This window comes from Hippocampus guttulatus, chromosome 19, assembly GCF_054856545.1.
Source record: "Hippocampus guttulatus isolate MCC_2025c chromosome 19, RoL_Hgut_1.0, whole genome shotgun sequence".
In the NCBI taxonomy this organism is placed as follows: Eukaryota; Metazoa; Chordata; class Actinopteri; order Syngnathiformes; family Syngnathidae; genus Hippocampus; species Hippocampus guttulatus.
Window position 1 is genome coordinate 403,731 of NC_141279.1, and position 18,126 is coordinate 421,856.

Genomic DNA, 18,126 nt, shown 5'->3' on the forward strand with positions numbered 1-18,126 from the left:
GCGGCATGTCCATCCGAACGGCAAAGATGGAAAGCGGCATGACTAAACGGCGTCGGGCGCGGCGCAAACAGTCACCCGGCATGCGAGCGAGACGAGGACGTGAACGATGACAGCAGCGCTTGCGAGGTTTGATTGCCACCCGAGAGAGAATGTCACATCCCTTTAATCACGCGATGAATCAGCGGCAGTTTTCAGCCTTTCTTTTGCACTGCGCTTGTGGAAGCCAACTCCGTTTCCTCGGCTTTCACTTGTGGAGGGGAGCTACCGTGTGATTTCTTGTTTTCAAGCATTTCTGTCCCCCCCCCCCCCCCCCCCCGACTTGTTTTTGTGTTGGAAATCTCGCTCAATACGCAACGCAGAGCATTTATTTCTTGGCGCACGGTGCCTCTCAAGTCACGTTGTAACATTGCTGCACTTGAACCTGGCAAACGGCTAATTATCGTCGACCGTCCACGTGCGGCGCAATGTGGTCAAAGAGACCATTTGAGCGTGCGGATATCCGTGATCACGATGCGTTTGTGCCACGGTCGTGCTATTTTATGCGGCGTCGGGACGCTAACGCGCAATCGAGGGGTCGTAGAGGAGATCGTGTGCAGGAGGGCAGGCCACCCGAGTTGAAAAGGCGACGCGGTTGTTGCACGGGAGGTGGCAGTTATGAAGCATTAAAGGGCAACTTCTGCTTTTATGCGTATTTCAGAAAGCACCGTCATCACTCAGAAGAATTATTGGCCGCATCCGAGCAGAAACCGGGTTGCGGCCAATGACTGCATCTCATGAAACGGTAACCGGTTCAAGAAGACACACATTTGAGTTTCGCATGGTGAATACAAAAAGCCTTTCAATTTGTTCCGCGTCCCGTCTAGACCGCCGGACGAGCGCCAACGTCCCTCCGGTGGCTTTTAGCAGCCAAAGGACAAACAGATTTGAACGCATGCGTGCCGCGGAACTAGATGCATGCTTTCAGAGTATTAAGTGACATGATCAGGTATCGCTTTGGCATGATATCTAAGTGGCGAATTGAAAAAGGTCACGCAAGCGTCAGCGAGTGGATCGCAGTGACGGCAGCTAACAGGCAGGCGGCGGCCGGAGTGCTCTTTTACGCCCGCGCAAAAAGACAGGGAGACAAACGCTGCCACGCACTTCTCGACCCTCACGCGGCATCACTCGCGTTTGGAGAACAGACAGACAGGCCTGCATGCGGTCCGGGGGGGGGGGTCGAATGCACACTCCTCCCTGCTGTATCTTAATTTAATCTCCGTCTGCATGGACGCGCATCTCGACGGCGGTCCGCCATCGTTACGCTGTATCTTAATTTAATCAAAACGCGCTCGGACCTGTGTGATCCGAGCTGAACGTTTGCGCCACACAAAAACGGGAGGGAATGAGGGGATGGCATCACAGAAATAAACAGAGTGCAAGATCAAGCTAACTGGAAAAGGGGGCACATTTGGTTGATTAAAATAAATGTCTCATAATTGAATCGGTCTTGACTATTGGGGTTATTTTTTTTTTTCGTCGCTTGGTTCTCGACCTCGAATATATGATCTGGTCTGCAGACCGGAGGCAGCGGGCAGGGGCGGGGGAGCTCAGAGAGGTAAGGAGGGACCATTTCAAGATTTGAAAACAAATCATTGGATGTTCCAAAGTCCTCCGAGAGCCAGTGAAGGGATGCCAGAGCAGGAGTGATGTGCTCCCGCTTACGAGGACCAGCCAAGACAAGAGCTGACAAGACCGGTTGGAGCAGCAGAGGTGGGGCGGGGGCGCGGGGGGGCTGATTACAGGCTACGAGATAGCGGGAATGACATCACCAAACAGCACACCGACTCAACTGTTGATCGATAGACCAATTTGATTAGACTCGAAACAGGTAATTACTTGAGCGCGCTCATGTTGGAAGGTGAAAACGCATTTGGATTTTGAAGATTAGAAACGTCAGCATCACTTTGCAGGGAAATAATAGAGCTTGATCGTACCGACCGTGATCTGATGAGTCAGAAACGGTTGCGTCCATGTCGTTTCTATTCCCGGCTTCATTTTAATTTGATCATCAGTAATGGGCACCAGGAAGCGTCCCAAATCTTGTGCGAGGGCAGATCCCTCCACTCAATGGCTTGCGATTGGCCCGCTGCCGTCGGCTTTCATCTTCCAGTCGCGACTGTGAGCCACCCGCTGCCCCGCGGGGTCGCTCCGCATCGCGCTACGACGGGAGGCGCACCAACATTGGGCCAAGGCGCTGTTCATTTTGCTTCCATCTTGGATTTAAATCCATGGAGGTCGGTTGGTTGAAGAGGTCAAATTGACCCTGTCGGCAGTAATCATGCTGGAGGTGCACTTTGTGACCAACACCACCGCACAACAGTTTTCGCTTTTCCAGCAGTCAGGAAAAAGAACGGGAATCCACCTTTGAAGGGTCGTGTCGGGAAGGGCGGCTGATCTCTTAAGGTCAGACAATTACCGCTTATGACAGAGCCATTAAAAAAAAAAAAGTCACAATGAGATGCAAATGTACCTCAGAGGTTATACTTGCAATACGAGTGGCGCTCTTGTCGCTTTCTACTTTGATTACGCAATGAGGAGAAAAAGGTGAGTGAAAGTCAGCGGGCCTTAATGTGATCCAAATCCCATTAATTTCCCCCTAATGTGTGTATGCTTATCTGGAGTGTCCTTCTGACTTCTCCTTGACAGCAATAATGACTCACTGGAACGCCGGCCGACAGTTGCGCAGATACACCCCGCCCCCCACCCCCGTAGTGTTTGAAAGGTGGGGTTAAGAACCCGAACTCATCTCCATTTCTGTTTTGTTTTCACGTGGCTCCATTAATGGCCGCGTCCGATTTCATCAAAAAGAGAACCGACCGGCAGACTCTCATCCAGACAAAGAAATACATGAAAGATGGCATCATTGATCACCGGGGATGAACGTTTCTGAGACGGGACACAATTTGCTTTGGAAACGCACGGCGGAATTTGCCGGAATGTTCTCGACGGCCAAATCCACCGCGCCGATCCGTCCGATCTCACTCTTTCATGATGCTTCTAAAAGCCGAATGATGTTCAGGGCAGCCATTGGAAGAGCTGAGCTGAGCCACGATTGTGTTTTGTGTGTGTGGTACTCACAGCTGGCACTGGTCCCCTTTGATGCCCTTGGTGGTGCAGAAGCACTTGCCAGTTAGCACCTGGCACATACTCGCATGGCCGTTGCACTTACAGGCTGGATGGGGACAGATGGGGAGAAGATGGAAAAGAGTGGATGGGAGACAGACATCAGCAACCACAACAACACAGAAAAGGTGCCCTTTTTCTTTCTGTATTCAGGCGAGGGGGAGGGTCGTGCCAGTCAAGCGCCCTAACATAACCGCGGCCGTGGACCTTCATTGACATACAAGATGAGGATATCCCAAGGGGGCAATCCAGCCGTCTTCTCTGAACCTGCCTTTTTACTCCGCAGCCTTCAACTCGACGTATTGACGTTTAACAGAGAAGGCTCACATTGTGGATTATTCTTTTTTTTAATGTGCGTGGGCCGTAAACATAGCTGCAGCGTCGTCCAACGTGTGAAAGACGAACGCGGCGGCGTCCTTTCGGGTTTCGTGGCTCAGGAGCCCGTTGCGCGTGCTTGGCTCCGCTTTAAAACACTGAGCAGGTGTATTACGGCGGGCTTCAGTGGGCACGGTGTCAACATTGCTGCTTGCTCGAACATCAGCTTAACATTGCGATCCCTGATATTTGCTTGTCTATTGATGACATTTGTGTGGCCATCTGCCCTTCATTGGGCCAAGAAAAAAAACGGTCCGACCCATCTAAGCGAGGTCCAACAGCGCCATCTCTTGGCTAAGACAAGCCATGACAGGAAAGGAATGATGCAGATGTTTGCTTTGTTGCCGCTCACTCAACCAATTGGCCTAACACCAAGAGCGAGGGTTTTGACAGGGACTGACCTTGGCATTTGCCGCCGTTGGTGGGGTCGCCGTGGTAACCGGCCATGCAGGTCTGACAGTGAAGACCCGTGGTCAGGTTGCGGCACTGCTCGCACACGCTGCCGTTCACGCACGTGCTGTGGCCGTTACACTGGCACGCTGTGGGGGGGGGGGGGGGGGGGGGGGGAGAAGACAGAGGTCATATCGCTTCTTCATGTTCACTCATTGTGACATTCACCATATTTGTGGCATTTGTAGACATTTCGAGTCTCGTGTTGAGACGTTCAAATTTTCCCAACGATTTTGCCGAGTTCTCACCGGGGCAATGAATGAAGGACCACTCGTAGCCTCTTTCTTTGGGGCAGATGGCCGGCTCCAGGCTCATGTCGTGGGCCTGCCCCTGCTTGGCCGGCCTCTTCATGGGCCCCCTGTACGAGCCCTCCGTGCAAAGGCCCTTGCCCGTGCTGCTGGGGTCGCCGCACCAGCCGCACTCGGGCTGCTCCAGGCACTGGCCGCACGTCCGCAGACCCGAGCAATTCTGGGCTGAAGGGCAAAAAAAAAAAAAAAAAAAAAAAGGGGGAGGGGGGTTGGGGGGGTGCAGAACAGGGGAGAATTTGAAGGTGAAAGATGTTTGAAACCACTGCGGCTGACCCTCTTTGGACTCCGTTCTAAAATGATGGGTCAAGTCCAGCCTGGCGTGAGCAGGGATTGCGCACGTTTCATTTGCAAGGTCACCTTGGCGGCAAACATCTGCATTGTGAACCCGTGCCGCAATGACAGTGTGAGAGGATTTCATCGAGTAGGATTTCTCAGCCACGGACAGATTAAGGTGCTTTAAAGTGCTTTATGCAGGGGCATTAACGCGTTATCTGTTAAGCTGTCAGAACAACAGATGTGAGAGCAGATACAAGGATAAGTCTTTGGTTTTAAAGCGGCGACGTGGACGATGAAAAAGAGAGAGAGAGAGAGAAACAAAACAAAACAAGGCACCGAATGAGGCCTGAGTGCAAAGCAGCACCCTTACCCTGCCTGAGCTACAAAAGGGCTTCGATCCACTCGCGGAGCCCACTTTGGCTCGCCGCTAAATTGCCGCAGGAGCCGCGGCGTTGCCACTTTGGCCGCCAGACGAAGCGCTCTTGGACAGAAAATGTCGCCGCCATCTTAAAGAGACAAACGCTCAGTGCTTCTTCTTTGATGTCAAGCCAATCTCCAGCTAGTCTGCTAATGGATGTGTAGCCATGACAACACGGCGGCAATCAGCCCAAAGTAAGGCCATTTAATTGCGTTGGGACAGGCGGGGTGGAGGGCTTTGAGTGGTCGACGGGCGCAGGAACGAGGCGGTCCAAGCTTGACGGATGAGGAGCCTGGGGGGGGGGGGGGGTTCCCCCCTTGCCGCGCTTAAAAAAAAAAAGATTTAAAAATACAGAACCCAACTTCAACATGGATTTTGAAGTAAATCAATTCTAGCAAGCAACTAAATGCCATGCTTGGACTGGCCCCCAAAATTGAAGGGCAAGTTTAACAAGCCTGAAGAAACCTTCGCTTACGGCACCGACACCGCTTTCAAATGCATTCGGGAGCCCAAATCTCGGAGCATGATGTTGCGGGCAAAGGTGAACTTGTGCTTCAACCGTCGAGAGTGACTCTCTATAAAATGTTTGTATTTTAAAAAGTGCAAATGACAAGCGATCCGTTTTAGAATATGGTGCGAATAAAAAGGCAAAGAAAAACCACGCGTCATTTTACTTTTGTTCAAATCGAGGTTCTGTCGCCTTTTCCTCGTTGGCGTTCATAAACTTCTCAAAGGCGGCATGTCAATTTGCGACTCGGTCAGCGGGGAAATCAAACGGCGAGAGGGGAGGCTGCGCGCTACTAATTGGCCATAACAAAGCCCCCGAAACACCTCTCGAATCCAATCACAAAACATCAACACAAGAGGTTAGTTTCCCCTTTCTTGTCTGCTGTCGTGAGCATCGACGGGCAACTTGAGGAAGCGACAGAAGGGAAAAGCGATCGCCGCCACACAGACACGGTTGGATTTGGGGGGGGGGGTTCTTTGTTTTGAGGGGCGCTCACCCAGGCAGTCTCCCGTCTGCCACTCCAGACACTGGCCGTACGGGAAGGAGATGACATAGGCGGTGGAGTCCACGCAGCGCCGCGCGCTGCTGCACCACATGCACTCCATGGCCTGGCTGGTGCAGTTGGCACACGTGGTGTGCAGCGAGCACGGCTTCTTGCAGGGGAGGCGGGAGCCCTGATTGGGGTTTCCTGCGGGGGAACAAAACGCGGCAGGGTGTTTATTTCCTGAAATTATTGTCCAGCGCTTCCTCACGTTGGCTACAGCCGCCTTCTTGATTTGCTACGTTCCGCCCCCGCCGGCCCTCTCCATGCTTTGTTTCTATTTTGGCTGCCGCTGCTCAACCCGTATTGTTTTGTGTTTTTTGTTATTGTAAAGTGTCCTTGGGTGTCTTGAAAGGCGCTTATAAATAAAATCTATTATTATTATTATTATTATTTATCAGCTGCCACCAGAGATCACATCGGTGCGTTTGGGAGAAAGCGAGACTGGATTATTCTGTCAATTATTTCATCTGATCAAAATGATTTATTTTTGCAGAGATTGTTCATGACTCAGACTGCGGCTGAAAAACATTTTCTCATCGTTCTTATGTTATGCATTCACAGTTTTCCTTTCATTGACGCGGGGTGCCTACATGACAGCTTTGGGACGATGATTATTTTATTACTGACATCTAACTTCAGTATTTGATGATTAATATGATATCGTTGTGGATTAATCAATGAATTGCGACACAATCGAAAGATGCGGCACGCGTCGCGCGGTCACTCACCCGTGGCTTTTTCGCATATGAGGCCGTGCGCGGTGGCCGTGCACGGGTTGGCCCGGAGGCCCGACACCCGCGGCTCCTCCAGGTAGGCGCAGAAACCCGAGTCGCTGGGCTCGCCGGGCAGCCAGCGCAGGCTGCTGTTGGTGAAAGGCGACATGTCCTCCCAGCCCCAGTACGACACGTTGATCTTCCTCAGGCCCACCCAGGGCGACAAACGCTAAGGGCACACAAGATATTTAAAACACGTCGATGCATATTCATAAGGCGGATAAATAAAAACACAAAGGCTGTGTTGCTCTGTTGCACCGTCCGTTTAAAAAGACGTCACATTTTAGGCTGAATAGGCCATTGAAAAAAGGGGGGCAGAGGAAATCATTTCACAGATGATTTCTTCACTTGCCTTCAGGGCTTGAATCTCAAGTGTAAAAGGGGGGAGGGAGTGTCAGGCTTGCAGACTGATAAACAACATCCCATTTTAACGGAGTTGAAATCAGCATGGGGAGATGACGGTGGGCGCGGGGGCATTCATCACAAGAATTGGGATGTTTACTTGTGCAGGATTGACCCCCCCAGGACAAAAACAGATTTAGGGGTATTTATCTGGGATACTGTCTCTGTTTTAGTGATAATGCAGACAGAGTGTAGAATGTAAAAGTGTCATGGAATATTTGGGCAAGTTATTAGTTATGTACCGAATGACGCCGTGGCTGCACGGTACCTACTCGGCTACGTTCTCCACCTGTTAACCTGCACCCAGAACTGAACAAAAGCTGCTCTTGTTAACTAGAGTAAGACAAGAAGATCAAAAAAAAAAAAAAACCTGCGGGCAGGTGCAAACGCCCAAGTGAGGCAAGGAAAAATACAAAACAACAAAAAGAAGCGGAATGCAACAGAGTGGATCATCGAAAAGGCCCGTCTACCTTGTCCTGCTGCTGCAGCTTCTTCAGCTCATCCAGAACAAAGTCCACCTGCTTGACGGAGGTGAGCGAGGCGATGTTGCCATGGAGATTTTTACAGTAGTGCTTGGCGTTGTCGTAGCTCTCGCGGCTGGAGTTGATCCGCAGGCAGGCCTCGCCCACCTGACTCCAGCCCTCGCTGCACTGCTGGGCTGCCAAATGATGATGCAAAGTATTGACACTTTTTTTTTGTACAGGACAAACAATACAATTCTGCTCAATCGGTGGGGGAAACGAGAGTGAAATTTGATTTGGGTTGAGATTTCGCAATCTCCGTAGCCCTAAAACGCCCACGGTCCGACTCTATAGGAGAGTGTATTGAAGAAAAGAAGAAGAAAAAAAAAAGATTCAAATCTATGGAGATGCTGTACAACACTGACACTTTTGAATATTCTTTGAAAAAATGCATTTCCACCAACGAGGGAGCCTCCACACACCTGCAGTTGCAATCTTACCGGGCAGAGCGTGGCACTCGGACTGGTTCTGGTCCCAGTGACAGTTGAGGTTCAGCGAGCAGCTCTTGCAGTTGGCCAGCTTGCTGCACACCCGCTCGTTGCGCACGGGGCAGGCGGTGAAGTTCCTCACGTTCTAAGGCGAACACAGGAGGGGGCACTTCTATTGAGCCGGTCCTCGATTGTTTGCTATCTACCTAAATCAAGAGTGGCCAGTAAATTGGCGGGATTCTTTGGTGTGAATGTCCCCTGTTGAAAATGTCAAAATGGACAACCTCGGAGGGATTCGCCGGACTATTCACAATAATATTATATGAATATTATTCATATACACTGTGTATTAAACGGAGGCCTAGACGTCAGAAGAAATGCACGAGATCATGAGTTGAGAAGGACCGCGAGGTGAAAAATGCTGCTCTGACGCCCCCTGTTGGCGTACTCACAAGACTACAGTTAGTGTATAACGAGATACACTTCTTGTCGTCGCACCACTGGCACCCGTTGGTGTTTGCCGTGCAGCTGGCGCAGTCGGAGAAGCGGTAGCACAGCTCATCCACGGTGCCTGAACGAAGGAGAGGAAGACGAAACGATGAGCCCGCGCGCGTATCGATTCCCGGGGGTCGATCGATGCCAGAGGAAGCGAGAGAAATATCGACGGGGACGATCACGAAAAAGATGAGGTGGACGTTTCACTATTCAAGCGGTCGCAACCTGGTTTCGGCGGGCAAAAAGGGGCGGGGCTGATGCCGCCCGCGCCGACGCCGGCCTCCCAGGGCAGGCATCGGCCTGCGCTCCAGACGCAGCGCACCCCCGGGCCGGCCTTGGCGCACCGTCCCTCCGTGGAGAAAGCGCGGCAGCTGGGCGGCCGATACAGCAGCACGTCATTGAGGAGGACGCCGGAGAAGCCGCCGAACACGAACATGGACCTGGCGAGGGCGAGGCGGTCAAACCCCCACCCCAAGACGTCTGCGGAGCACGCGCGAGGTTCCGCGACTCACCCGTTGCTGACCGCGGCCGAGTGTCCGAAGCGGTTGACGTCCCTGTGCAGGTCGGGCTTGGGCAGGACACTCCACTCGTCGCACGCTGACGAGAAACCACAAGTCAGGGAGGATGAGGCTAAAGTCACCGCGGGTCGCTCATCCGTTCTTTCGGATGAAACGTGATTGACGCCGATGCTTCCGAAGGTAAGAAGGCGACAAGGAATGAGGGAGGGAAAAGAAAATCCGCACTGGACGGCCGGCAAACGCCCTCCTCCGGTTTCCCCGCTGGCTGCCGGACGCCTCGGCGGGCCTCACCGATGTCGTACGCCAGGAAGTCCGCCGAAAAGCACTTGGCGCCGTTGCTTAGGGACGTGTCGTTGTGCGTGTTGCCGCCGAAGATCAGCAGGGTCCCGCTGAGGAGCACGGCGGAGTGGAGGTAGCGCGGGATCCCGCTTTCTCGCAGGATGAACCTACAACGACAACCGTCCCGAGCCAACAGATTGAAGGCGTGGACAAAACACGGGCTCGGCCGACTCGAAAATGAGAAATCCAGCCGCGCCTCAGCAAACCCACCACGTGCGCGTGTTGACATCGTAGCGATAGAGGTCGTCCACCAGGCCAAATTTGCTGGCCGGCAGCGCCTTGTAGCCTCCGTGGACGTAAACGCTGCCGCCGGCTGGATCGTAGGTGCTGGTGTGGCCGTAGCCTCCCTGCGGGATGGCACCTTTGGTCTCTGGCACCATCCAGGTGTTGCTTCCTGCAGGGTGCAAATCAGCCCCCCCCCCCCCCCCCCCCCAATCGGTCATCCAAATGTGAGCAAGCGGGGGCACGGCTGGCGTTCGAAGCGGGAGGACTCACTCAGATGATACTCCTGAACGTTGCTGATGTAGCTGTACAGGGGCGAGTAGCCGAAGATGACCAGCATGACCGCCTCGCCGCCGTCCAGGACCACGCAGTGCGCCGTGTGACCTTCCACCGCGTACAGCTGCACCTGGGCGGGCGAGCCCGCCACGGGGTTCTTCCGCTGCCAGGCGCGAGCGGGAATGTTGAACACCCACAGCTCGTCGGTCACGTTGGCCCAGCCGGACTCCAGCTTCCCGCCGAACATGAAGATGTCCTCCTGAGTGCGGGAGAAGACGCGCCGGGTGACGCCGGCGCTCGCTTTGGCGGTCCCGCTCAATCGAGTCTTACCTGGTAGGAGGCGAGCGAGTGGCTGTATCTGGGCGTGGGCCCGCTGTTGATCGGCACCGTGTTCCAAATGCCGCTCTCCAGGTTGTAGCTGGAAAGCAACGGCCACTTTAGCGAGCGCATAAACGGAGAACTTTTTGAAATCTAATTTGCCGGACAAAGTTGCGTTTCATGATTTGACTTGGAAATGCTCCAAATGTTTTTAAAGTCTTCTGTCAATGTCGTTGGTCATTTTAGCAAAACACTTTTCTCTTCGGTCAAATTCTTTTTGGAATGTCTGAAATGCATTTGCCTTGAAATGTTGCATTTCGAAACGCAGGCTTTTTGTGAAGCGCATCGAGTTATCCCGAGTACGAAATCGAGCCGCCTCGGGTTCCCTTTGCGAGGGCGGCGCGTTTTCTATAGGATCTCACTCGGGTACCTAAAGACGTGTCTGCCGAGTGTTCCGGCGGGGCTTACTTGAGGATCATCTGGAAGGAGGTGACGTTGAAGGTGTAGCCGCCCACCACCCACATGACCTTATCCTGCACGGCGACCCCGTGGGAGGCCCGGCCCAGCGAGGTGCCGAAGGGCTTGACGCTGGGCAACACCCAGAACGACTCGGCGGACGGCACGCCGAGGGAGCAGTCCGGGCCTGAGAGGGTTAGGAGGGTTGCGTGCCGAGTGTCATGACCGCACGCCCGCTTACGTTCTGCACTTACTACATACATGGCTGGACATACGCTCTCACCTTGCCAGCTGTCGTTGCAAACGCACAGCTTCTCGCCGGTGAGGTCGCAGTAGCCGCGGTCGGGGCTGCCGCAGTTGTTGCGACAGTACGGGATGTCGCAAGCTTCCCCCTTCCAGTACTTGTCGCACTCGCAGTACACGCGGCTGGCCGCCGAGTTGCCCGGCGTGCACTTCCCGTGGCCCGAGCAGTTGCCGGGACACGAGTTGATCCTGGACACACACGCGCAGTGGCCAACATAAACATCCAAAAACCATAAACGCCCCCACTCGGCCATTAGGGAAACAAACGTTGGAATGATTTGAATCTATTCCCTGGATGTTTCGAAACGCCACTCTCCCTTATCTAGCTGCAAGTGAGAAAGTTATCACAGCGTACGGACGACAATCGGCATCGATCAGCTTGCCTGCCGTTGTCGGAAAGGATGGAAAAGTGGAGCGGCGCACTCACGAGTAGAATATTTCAAATCCTGTCAGGTTGTAGGCGGCGTCGCTGAAGAAGTGCAGCAGCGCGTAGCCCGACATCGTCTCCACTTCGGGGACGGTCTCGTTTCCCAGCACCTCCGGTACAATGAGGCCGCTGTGAACAAAAGATGCAAATCGGCTTCATTCCCCCCCCCCCCCCCCTCCAAAATACGCAAAATGTATCACGATGGCGGTGGGGAGATTCGGGAGGAGACTGCAATGATATTTTTGCCGTGGCCGCTCGGCACTTCTGTCGCAAATGTTGTAGCGGTGAAAAAAATTTGCCAGAAGACCACCGCTACTTTTTGGTGTCTCGAGTAATCAAGTACACGGGTGAACGTTTAAAATGCACTTCCATTCGAAATGCAATCGAGAAAAACACTTAGAGAGTCAAACGTTTTTTTACTTGCATCTAAACTATGGGTAGCAGCAAAGCGGGTTTCCTTCTCTAGGAAGATGAGTACAACTTTGGGCTATGAGACAAAGTGACATCGGAACCAGACTAACGATTCTGCTGGCCACAACAGCACAGTTGAGTAAGCTGGGTTTGTTTCAATCCGAAAATGTAACGATTCGTCAGAATTGCAACTGTGCCAGGCAGTCAGCAGAAGTTGTTTTGTGCTGCGGCACGTCGCCTTGGAAGCTTTGTGGTTTCAATGTTGTAATACCGGGGCATTTTAGGAGTACAGACGTACAATAATATTGGTGCACCAGAAGAACAAAAAGTCAACGTGAAAACAAAACACGAGCTAAAATGCTTGGATTGGGAGGTTTTTTTTTTGGGGGGGGGGGGCCCCTCACCTGAAAACAGCAATGAGAGGAGCGTACACGGAGTCTCCGTCGTAAATGTACATGTGGTCCCAGCTACACTCCGTAGCAAAGTGGTTGAAGCGTAAGCGGAGCACGGCGTTCGGGCTGTTGAAGAAAAAAAACGTCGCAGATGAAGCATTTCCCTTCCATCTTTATTGATTGAATGCTGGTAGTAATTGTCAGGACATTTCGTCCGATGTTACGCCAAGAACCAAACGGCAGAAAGGTAAATGAATAGCCACCGAGGCCGGTACACCGTAGATGCAACAATCTTGATGGCAAACGGCCTTGTCCTTGCAATGACTGCGGTTGCCGTGGCAACTCGGCGGAACGCGCACGTTCAGCGATGTTAACGCCTGCGTCTCTCTGAACGGGGGCCAATTAAAAGCCGGCCGTTCAAAAGGGACACGCGCTGTCCGGCCGCACTTATGAACGTCAATCAGAGTTACTCACTAGCCCTCGATAAGCCAGGTGCATTTTGTTTTGTACTTGTAGTTGATCGGCCCGTCCGTCAGGAAGCCCGAGGGCTCGGTCAACCTGAAAAGAAAAGGCAGAAGGAGAGTAGATTAATAGCTCGCGACATTAACTCGGTAATTAGAGGTCGTGGGCGGAGTCACCGCCCGATATCGTGTGCCTGGAAAGTATTTGCAGTTTCATTATGTTGTCAAAGTGGTGTACTGTGAGTAGAATTTTGAGGGGAAAAACAAAGGAACGGGATCCGTTTTGGAATCAGGTTGGAAGGAAAACGTGAAAAGGGCTGCGAATACTTTGCCCATGCAGCGTTCGTATCTCCAGTGATGCGCTTCAATGCTGATTGGTGATAGCGTTTAGCCGCAAAATGTCCCACAGATAGGCCCGGTGCTCCACCCCACCTATCTCCAGCACTGCCGTATGCTCCGAAAAGGATTACCTTCATCCAACTACATTGTGTAAATTAAACGCACTCTAAAGGACATTTATGGTAAGACAAAGAAATAATGCCTCCAATTTGACTTTTTTTTTTTTTACCATTTAAAAAAAAAAGAGGGAAAAAAAAACAATGAAAAAGATTGAAAACAGAGTATGCCCGTTTGCATCGGGAAGGGCATCCAGCGTAAAAACTGCTGAGCCCCTGAGGGACAAAGTCCCAACAACTTGCACTGTGTTAAGCCGTTATTTGTGTTATGTACGTTTTTGGGGGGGGGGGGGGGGGGTTCTGGTATAATTACTTTTGATCTGGCAGCAAAGGACACTTTAATAAAAGTTTGACCAATTGTACACCGGCGGCTATTAGGATCATTTACTTGTCTCTGTTTTCGTCACCCAAAATGAACCCGCGGCCACAGCCAGAAGCCTGCCCAAAAGACTTTCCCCCCCAAGGGGCCGCATGTTTTGGCTTTCCTTGAATTGTGTCTTGAGGCCATGTCCAATGACAAGCCTTTCTAAGGCCAAGGGCATCCACGACTTCCTGTTTCTCAACGTAACCATACTTCCGCGCCATCGTCTTGATATAGAGCTGCCACAAAGTGGGGGTTGGATTTCTTGCCACGACAAACGTAAAATCAAAAGTCAACATAACTACTCCCTTGTGTTTTGACGTGGAGAATGGTGGTATCAGTCACGACCATGACTTGAACAATGAAGGCATTTACGGTGAGAAATTCACTATATTATGGAGCTAACAAAGTTATTTAATATGACCTTAAAAAGGCATTTGTACACACAAAAAGCATCCCACCCAATATTGACTATTGAAAAGTTTATTTTTGTGTGAAAGCAGCAACTGTCATTTAAGTTGTGACAATTTGTTTACATATAAATCCCAAAGGAATTTTTTAACACAGTGGATTTTTTCAATAAAGCTACTGATTTCGTAAAAAAAAAGGAAAAGAAAATCCAGCTGCCATTCCACCTCCCTTGGAAGCAATTTACCCCACATAACATCCTTTTTTTCCGGCTGACACTTCACACATTCAAACTAAGTGAATAAATAAGAAGGCAAAAAACAAAACAAGTCAGTTCCAGTTTTATCAATCACTCCATCTGAGGGGCTTGTTTACTAATGGTGCCATCTGGGCATGTGCCACCCGGAATTTACTACGCGTGACATCAGGGCTTTCGATTAATGGTGATTGGTGTCACCAATCCCTAGCCCGTATTAAAAAAAAAAAAAAAAAAACATGGGTTGCCAAAAACTGGTGAAGCTGAACAACTTACTTGAAGCGGCCCTGGCAATGCTGGCACTGGTCTCCCACCCATCCCGGCTCGCACACGCACGACCCGTTGAGACATTTCCCGGACAGACACGACTTGTCACAGTCTTTGGGCGGCGAAGAGTGGGCGAACACGACCAAGTGGACCAGAACCCACGCCGCCACCAAGTATCTTCCACGGGTTGGTTGATCCGAACATCTCCCGGCCGGATTCATTTTGGGGAAAAATTGCAAAAGTGTTTCAAGTGGGACTAAAAAAAAGTTCTGCATATTTAAATGGAGACTGCGTGCAAAACGTGGGTTGGGGGGGAATCGCCGCTTTCTGGTTTCCGGAGTCAGGTAGGAATTCCAAACGGGGGATGCGAGCGGGTTGAAAGTCTCGTTTAGCGGAGAGCTAACGCATCATCTGTTAGCCCGTTTAGCTTCTGCGCAGCGTCCCAGCATTGATTCATGACCGCTCTCTTTTTTCCCCCCTCGCTCTCTCTCCCTCGTCGTTCAAATCGCAGCCATTTTTAACGCGTCAACTATCCTCAAGACAGGCCACGGGGTGTCGTGCCACGCCGCGAGTCCTTCCACAAGCCGCGGCAACGGAGCCGGACGTCGTCCACGCCAGAACAAAGGCTCGGAACCCCCGGAACCAACGCGAGGGCTGCGGCCGCCAACATGGATGTGGAGGTCGTAGAGGAGGAGGAAAGGAGGAGGAGGAGGAGGAGGAGGAGGAGGAGGAGGATGAGGCTGTCCTCTCGCCGACTGGAACAGTGGAAGCGGGGTTAGGGAGCACTTGAAGCGCTCGTTTGGGCCCACTCCCGCCACGCGTCCGAACGGCGACCTGATTTTGGGTTATTTTAATCCAAGATGGCAAATCGGCGTTGTTGCTGTCTAAACAAAACAAGAACTGACAGCGAACGCGTCCCGAGTCGGCTCCTCAGGTTGGAGAAAGCTAAACACGAAATCCGCATGCGCAATGGAGAACGACTCCCATTTAAAGGGACAGGTCGTCCGTTTAGGTACACGAAACGTGATGAAACATTCTTTTGAAACGCGCCTAACATTTGATCCTCAACGTACGTTGTATATTCGTGCCCTGTATTGGGACCTGAAATTAACTCCAATAAGTGAAGGAATCAATGACTTCTTCCAACATCCGGAGAGCCCTTGTTCGGCGCATGCGCACTCGCTCCAAAACAGATTCTGTATTCTCACCAAAAGATGGCAGTGCAATGCGCTCCGATGGATGACTTACTACGGTATTTTTGAAACATTGTCTGAAGGAAAAAAAAAAAACTGCACCTCCTGTATGCACAGCGCCAATAAGAATGGAGCTGCGGTGTGTTTTGAAGATTCGAGGAAATGCACAGTCAAAGCGCAACGGTAAACTGAGCCATAAAATTCAATATTAAATGTCCACATTTACAGCTCGCCCACGATCATACTGATAAGCAGCACAAATAAAAACAACAAAAAATGCACGTGTTCAAGCCGTTTTATCCGAGTCATCATTCAATAACTCTCCGACTCATTTTAAATAAATGTATCCGTCATATTCGGAACATTATGAGCCGGCATCAACATTTTCACACACGCTTGTACCCCTCGCTATATTCCAGCAGGCTTAACGCTAAAGTAAAACCCATATTATTGCACCGTGGCTCCCTTCCCATCTCCGCAAGGTGTTTTTGCGAGTGCGCCGCGTTTCTCGGCGTTCCCCAAACAACAGGGAGGCAGCCAAAAGAGACGCTCGGCTTGCTTTTCTTTGGAAATTCCCAGACGTAACAGTCAGCCCAGGCACCAGTTTAGATGAAAACGTCTAAACGAAAGGCAGAGGAGGTTGGGAGGACCTTTTCTTTTCAATGTACCAACTTGGCTGCGGCCCAAGAATTGACGAGGGTTCAATTTGGAGTCGATTCAGTGACCTTTGACCTGTGATTCACTGGCGAAGAATGCTCTTTATGTGAATGTCGCGAGCAAAAAATCAGTAACTGACGCGCTTTGCGACTTAAAACATTCAAAGAAGGGTCCCGCTTTTCCCCTTTGCTCCCACATGGACAAACACCAGTGGATCTACAGTAAATCACTGACTGCATTAAAAAGAAAAAAAGTAACAACGCCACCCATGTAGTCCAAGCGCTTCCAAAGGTCTGCTGCACTCCAGGAATTCCCCTTGCCGGATTACTAACAAGACACTTTGTCTGCCGTGGACAGAGCGCGAGGGGGCGAGAATGGCTAAGACCACCCTCCGCTCGGAGCTCACGCCGAGACGTCGTCGTCATCATCATTCCAGTCTGTTCTCTCCTTTGCAGGGAGTGAATAGCTTCTGACAAACTGCACGCGCCGCTTCTTTTTTGTTTTGTTCCTTTTGAACTTTCAAGCGTATACCGGCGATAAACACTTGTGGCTTCAGATCCCTTCAAGTAAAGGACAATTCAACACGTCGACAGATAATGGACAATAACCAGACAAATATTCTTTATCGCCTGCAAAGCAACTGCCTATCCGTTCATATGACACTGAGCCCCGGTGGCCAAGGCGTGCACATCAAACGCAGCAGCGCAAAAATCCACAAGTAGGCTAATTTATGAAAAAGCGCCCCGAGATCATGACACGACAGCTAGGCTGGGACAAGAAGCGCCCTTTTCACGCACTTTTCTGAGCGTCAAAGCCCAAAGCTAAGCAGCTCTGATGAGTGGTACTTTGCGCTGCCTCAATTGAGTAAAAATAGAAATCGATTCTTTTACGTTGACTTTTTTTTCCCTCAACATTCTGAACGAGAAGGAGCCACGAGACTTGGCGCAAATCCGCCGGACGCACTCCTGGTCGTCACGGTAACCAGATACAGTCGGCACCGGCTACACAGGAGAGCGGGAGAGGCGAGCGGGAATTCGATCGATAAATAAAGAAATGAAGACGAATGGGCCGGCATGTCACATTGCGTATTTGTCACGTTTTGTTTGTACAAACCTTTCCAAGCACTTTAAATGCCCAAAACATCCCATCCCGTTTTTTTCCCCTTTTTTTACCATGTGCAAATAACAAAGTGGTGAACCTGAAAGGGAGCCCGTGGGAGAGCAGCGAGCGTGAGGAGGAATGGGAGGAATGCGCTGGAACATAACAAAGCCCGGTTCAAACTTGGGGGGGGGGGGGGGCGTAAAATGGCGACTAACCATAACCAAGTCACTAAAGACTAACTCAAGCAAAGTCAGCCGAACTTTATTTGGGGTTAATCGGAGGCACTTGTGTGCGGACCATTTAACAAGGGCTTGAATGTGCCACAGCTCCAGTTTAAGTGGGTGGGGCAAGCCAGTTTAGATTCAGCTGTTCAGTTTAAAGTCACATCAATACTGGCTTTTTCTTGCTCCAATTTTTGGGGATGGCACAGGGATGTGCTGTTTTTTTTTTTTTTTAATCAACTGTAAAAAACGGTCTCGATGCAAATAAGTAAAAGTACTAAGTCAAGCACATCTTTATTTTCTCATGAGACTTCCTTGGATTTAAAACTAAAAGGGAGTTTCCAAGTGGTTTTGTGTATGTGTGTGTATTCTGCAGGCAGGGAGGAGTAAGCTGGGAAGGGGGTGGGGGGGCAGCGCCACTCAC

At 51.2% G+C, this 18,126-nt stretch overlaps 1 protein-coding gene across 3 annotated transcripts in view; it reads right to left on the reverse strand.

Moving 5' to 3' along the window:
• Positions 1 to 18,126, reverse strand: part of atrnl1b (attractin-like 1b) — a 32,171-nt gene that overhangs the window by 13,908 nt on the left and 137 nt on the right. The window contains exons 1-20 of one of the 3 annotated variants that reach the window (XM_086137874.1): positions 14,540 to 15,700; positions 12,797 to 12,880; positions 12,335 to 12,448; positions 11,520 to 11,648; positions 11,073 to 11,281; positions 10,802 to 10,976; positions 10,346 to 10,433; positions 10,013 to 10,274; positions 9,728 to 9,911; positions 9,470 to 9,624; positions 9,173 to 9,257; positions 8,886 to 9,100; positions 8,618 to 8,736; positions 8,178 to 8,310; positions 7,687 to 7,874; positions 6,770 to 6,983; positions 5,994 to 6,185; positions 4,236 to 4,460; positions 3,939 to 4,076; positions 3,118 to 3,211 (exon numbers count right to left, since the gene is read on the reverse strand). In XM_086137874.1, the coding sequence (XP_085994000.1) occupies positions 3,118 to 3,211; positions 3,939 to 4,076; positions 4,236 to 4,460; positions 5,994 to 6,185; positions 6,770 to 6,983; positions 7,687 to 7,874; positions 8,178 to 8,310; positions 8,618 to 8,736; positions 8,886 to 9,100; positions 9,173 to 9,257; positions 9,470 to 9,624; positions 9,728 to 9,911; positions 10,013 to 10,274; positions 10,346 to 10,433; positions 10,802 to 10,976; positions 11,073 to 11,281; positions 11,520 to 11,648; positions 12,335 to 12,448; positions 12,797 to 12,880; positions 14,540 to 14,805 (3,269 nt within the window). In that variant the 5' untranslated portion in view covers positions 14,806 to 15,700. Of the gene's footprint in view, positions 1 to 3,117; positions 3,212 to 3,938; positions 4,077 to 4,235; positions 4,461 to 5,993; positions 6,186 to 6,769; positions 6,984 to 7,686; positions 7,875 to 8,177; positions 8,311 to 8,617; positions 8,737 to 8,885; positions 9,101 to 9,172; positions 9,258 to 9,469; positions 9,625 to 9,727; positions 9,912 to 10,012; positions 10,275 to 10,345; positions 10,434 to 10,801; positions 10,977 to 11,072; positions 11,282 to 11,519; positions 11,649 to 12,334; positions 12,449 to 12,796; positions 12,881 to 14,539; positions 15,701 to 18,126 lie in introns of those variants that run through there. The other 2 variants (XM_086137873.1, XM_086137875.1) reach the window with 2 other exon arrangements.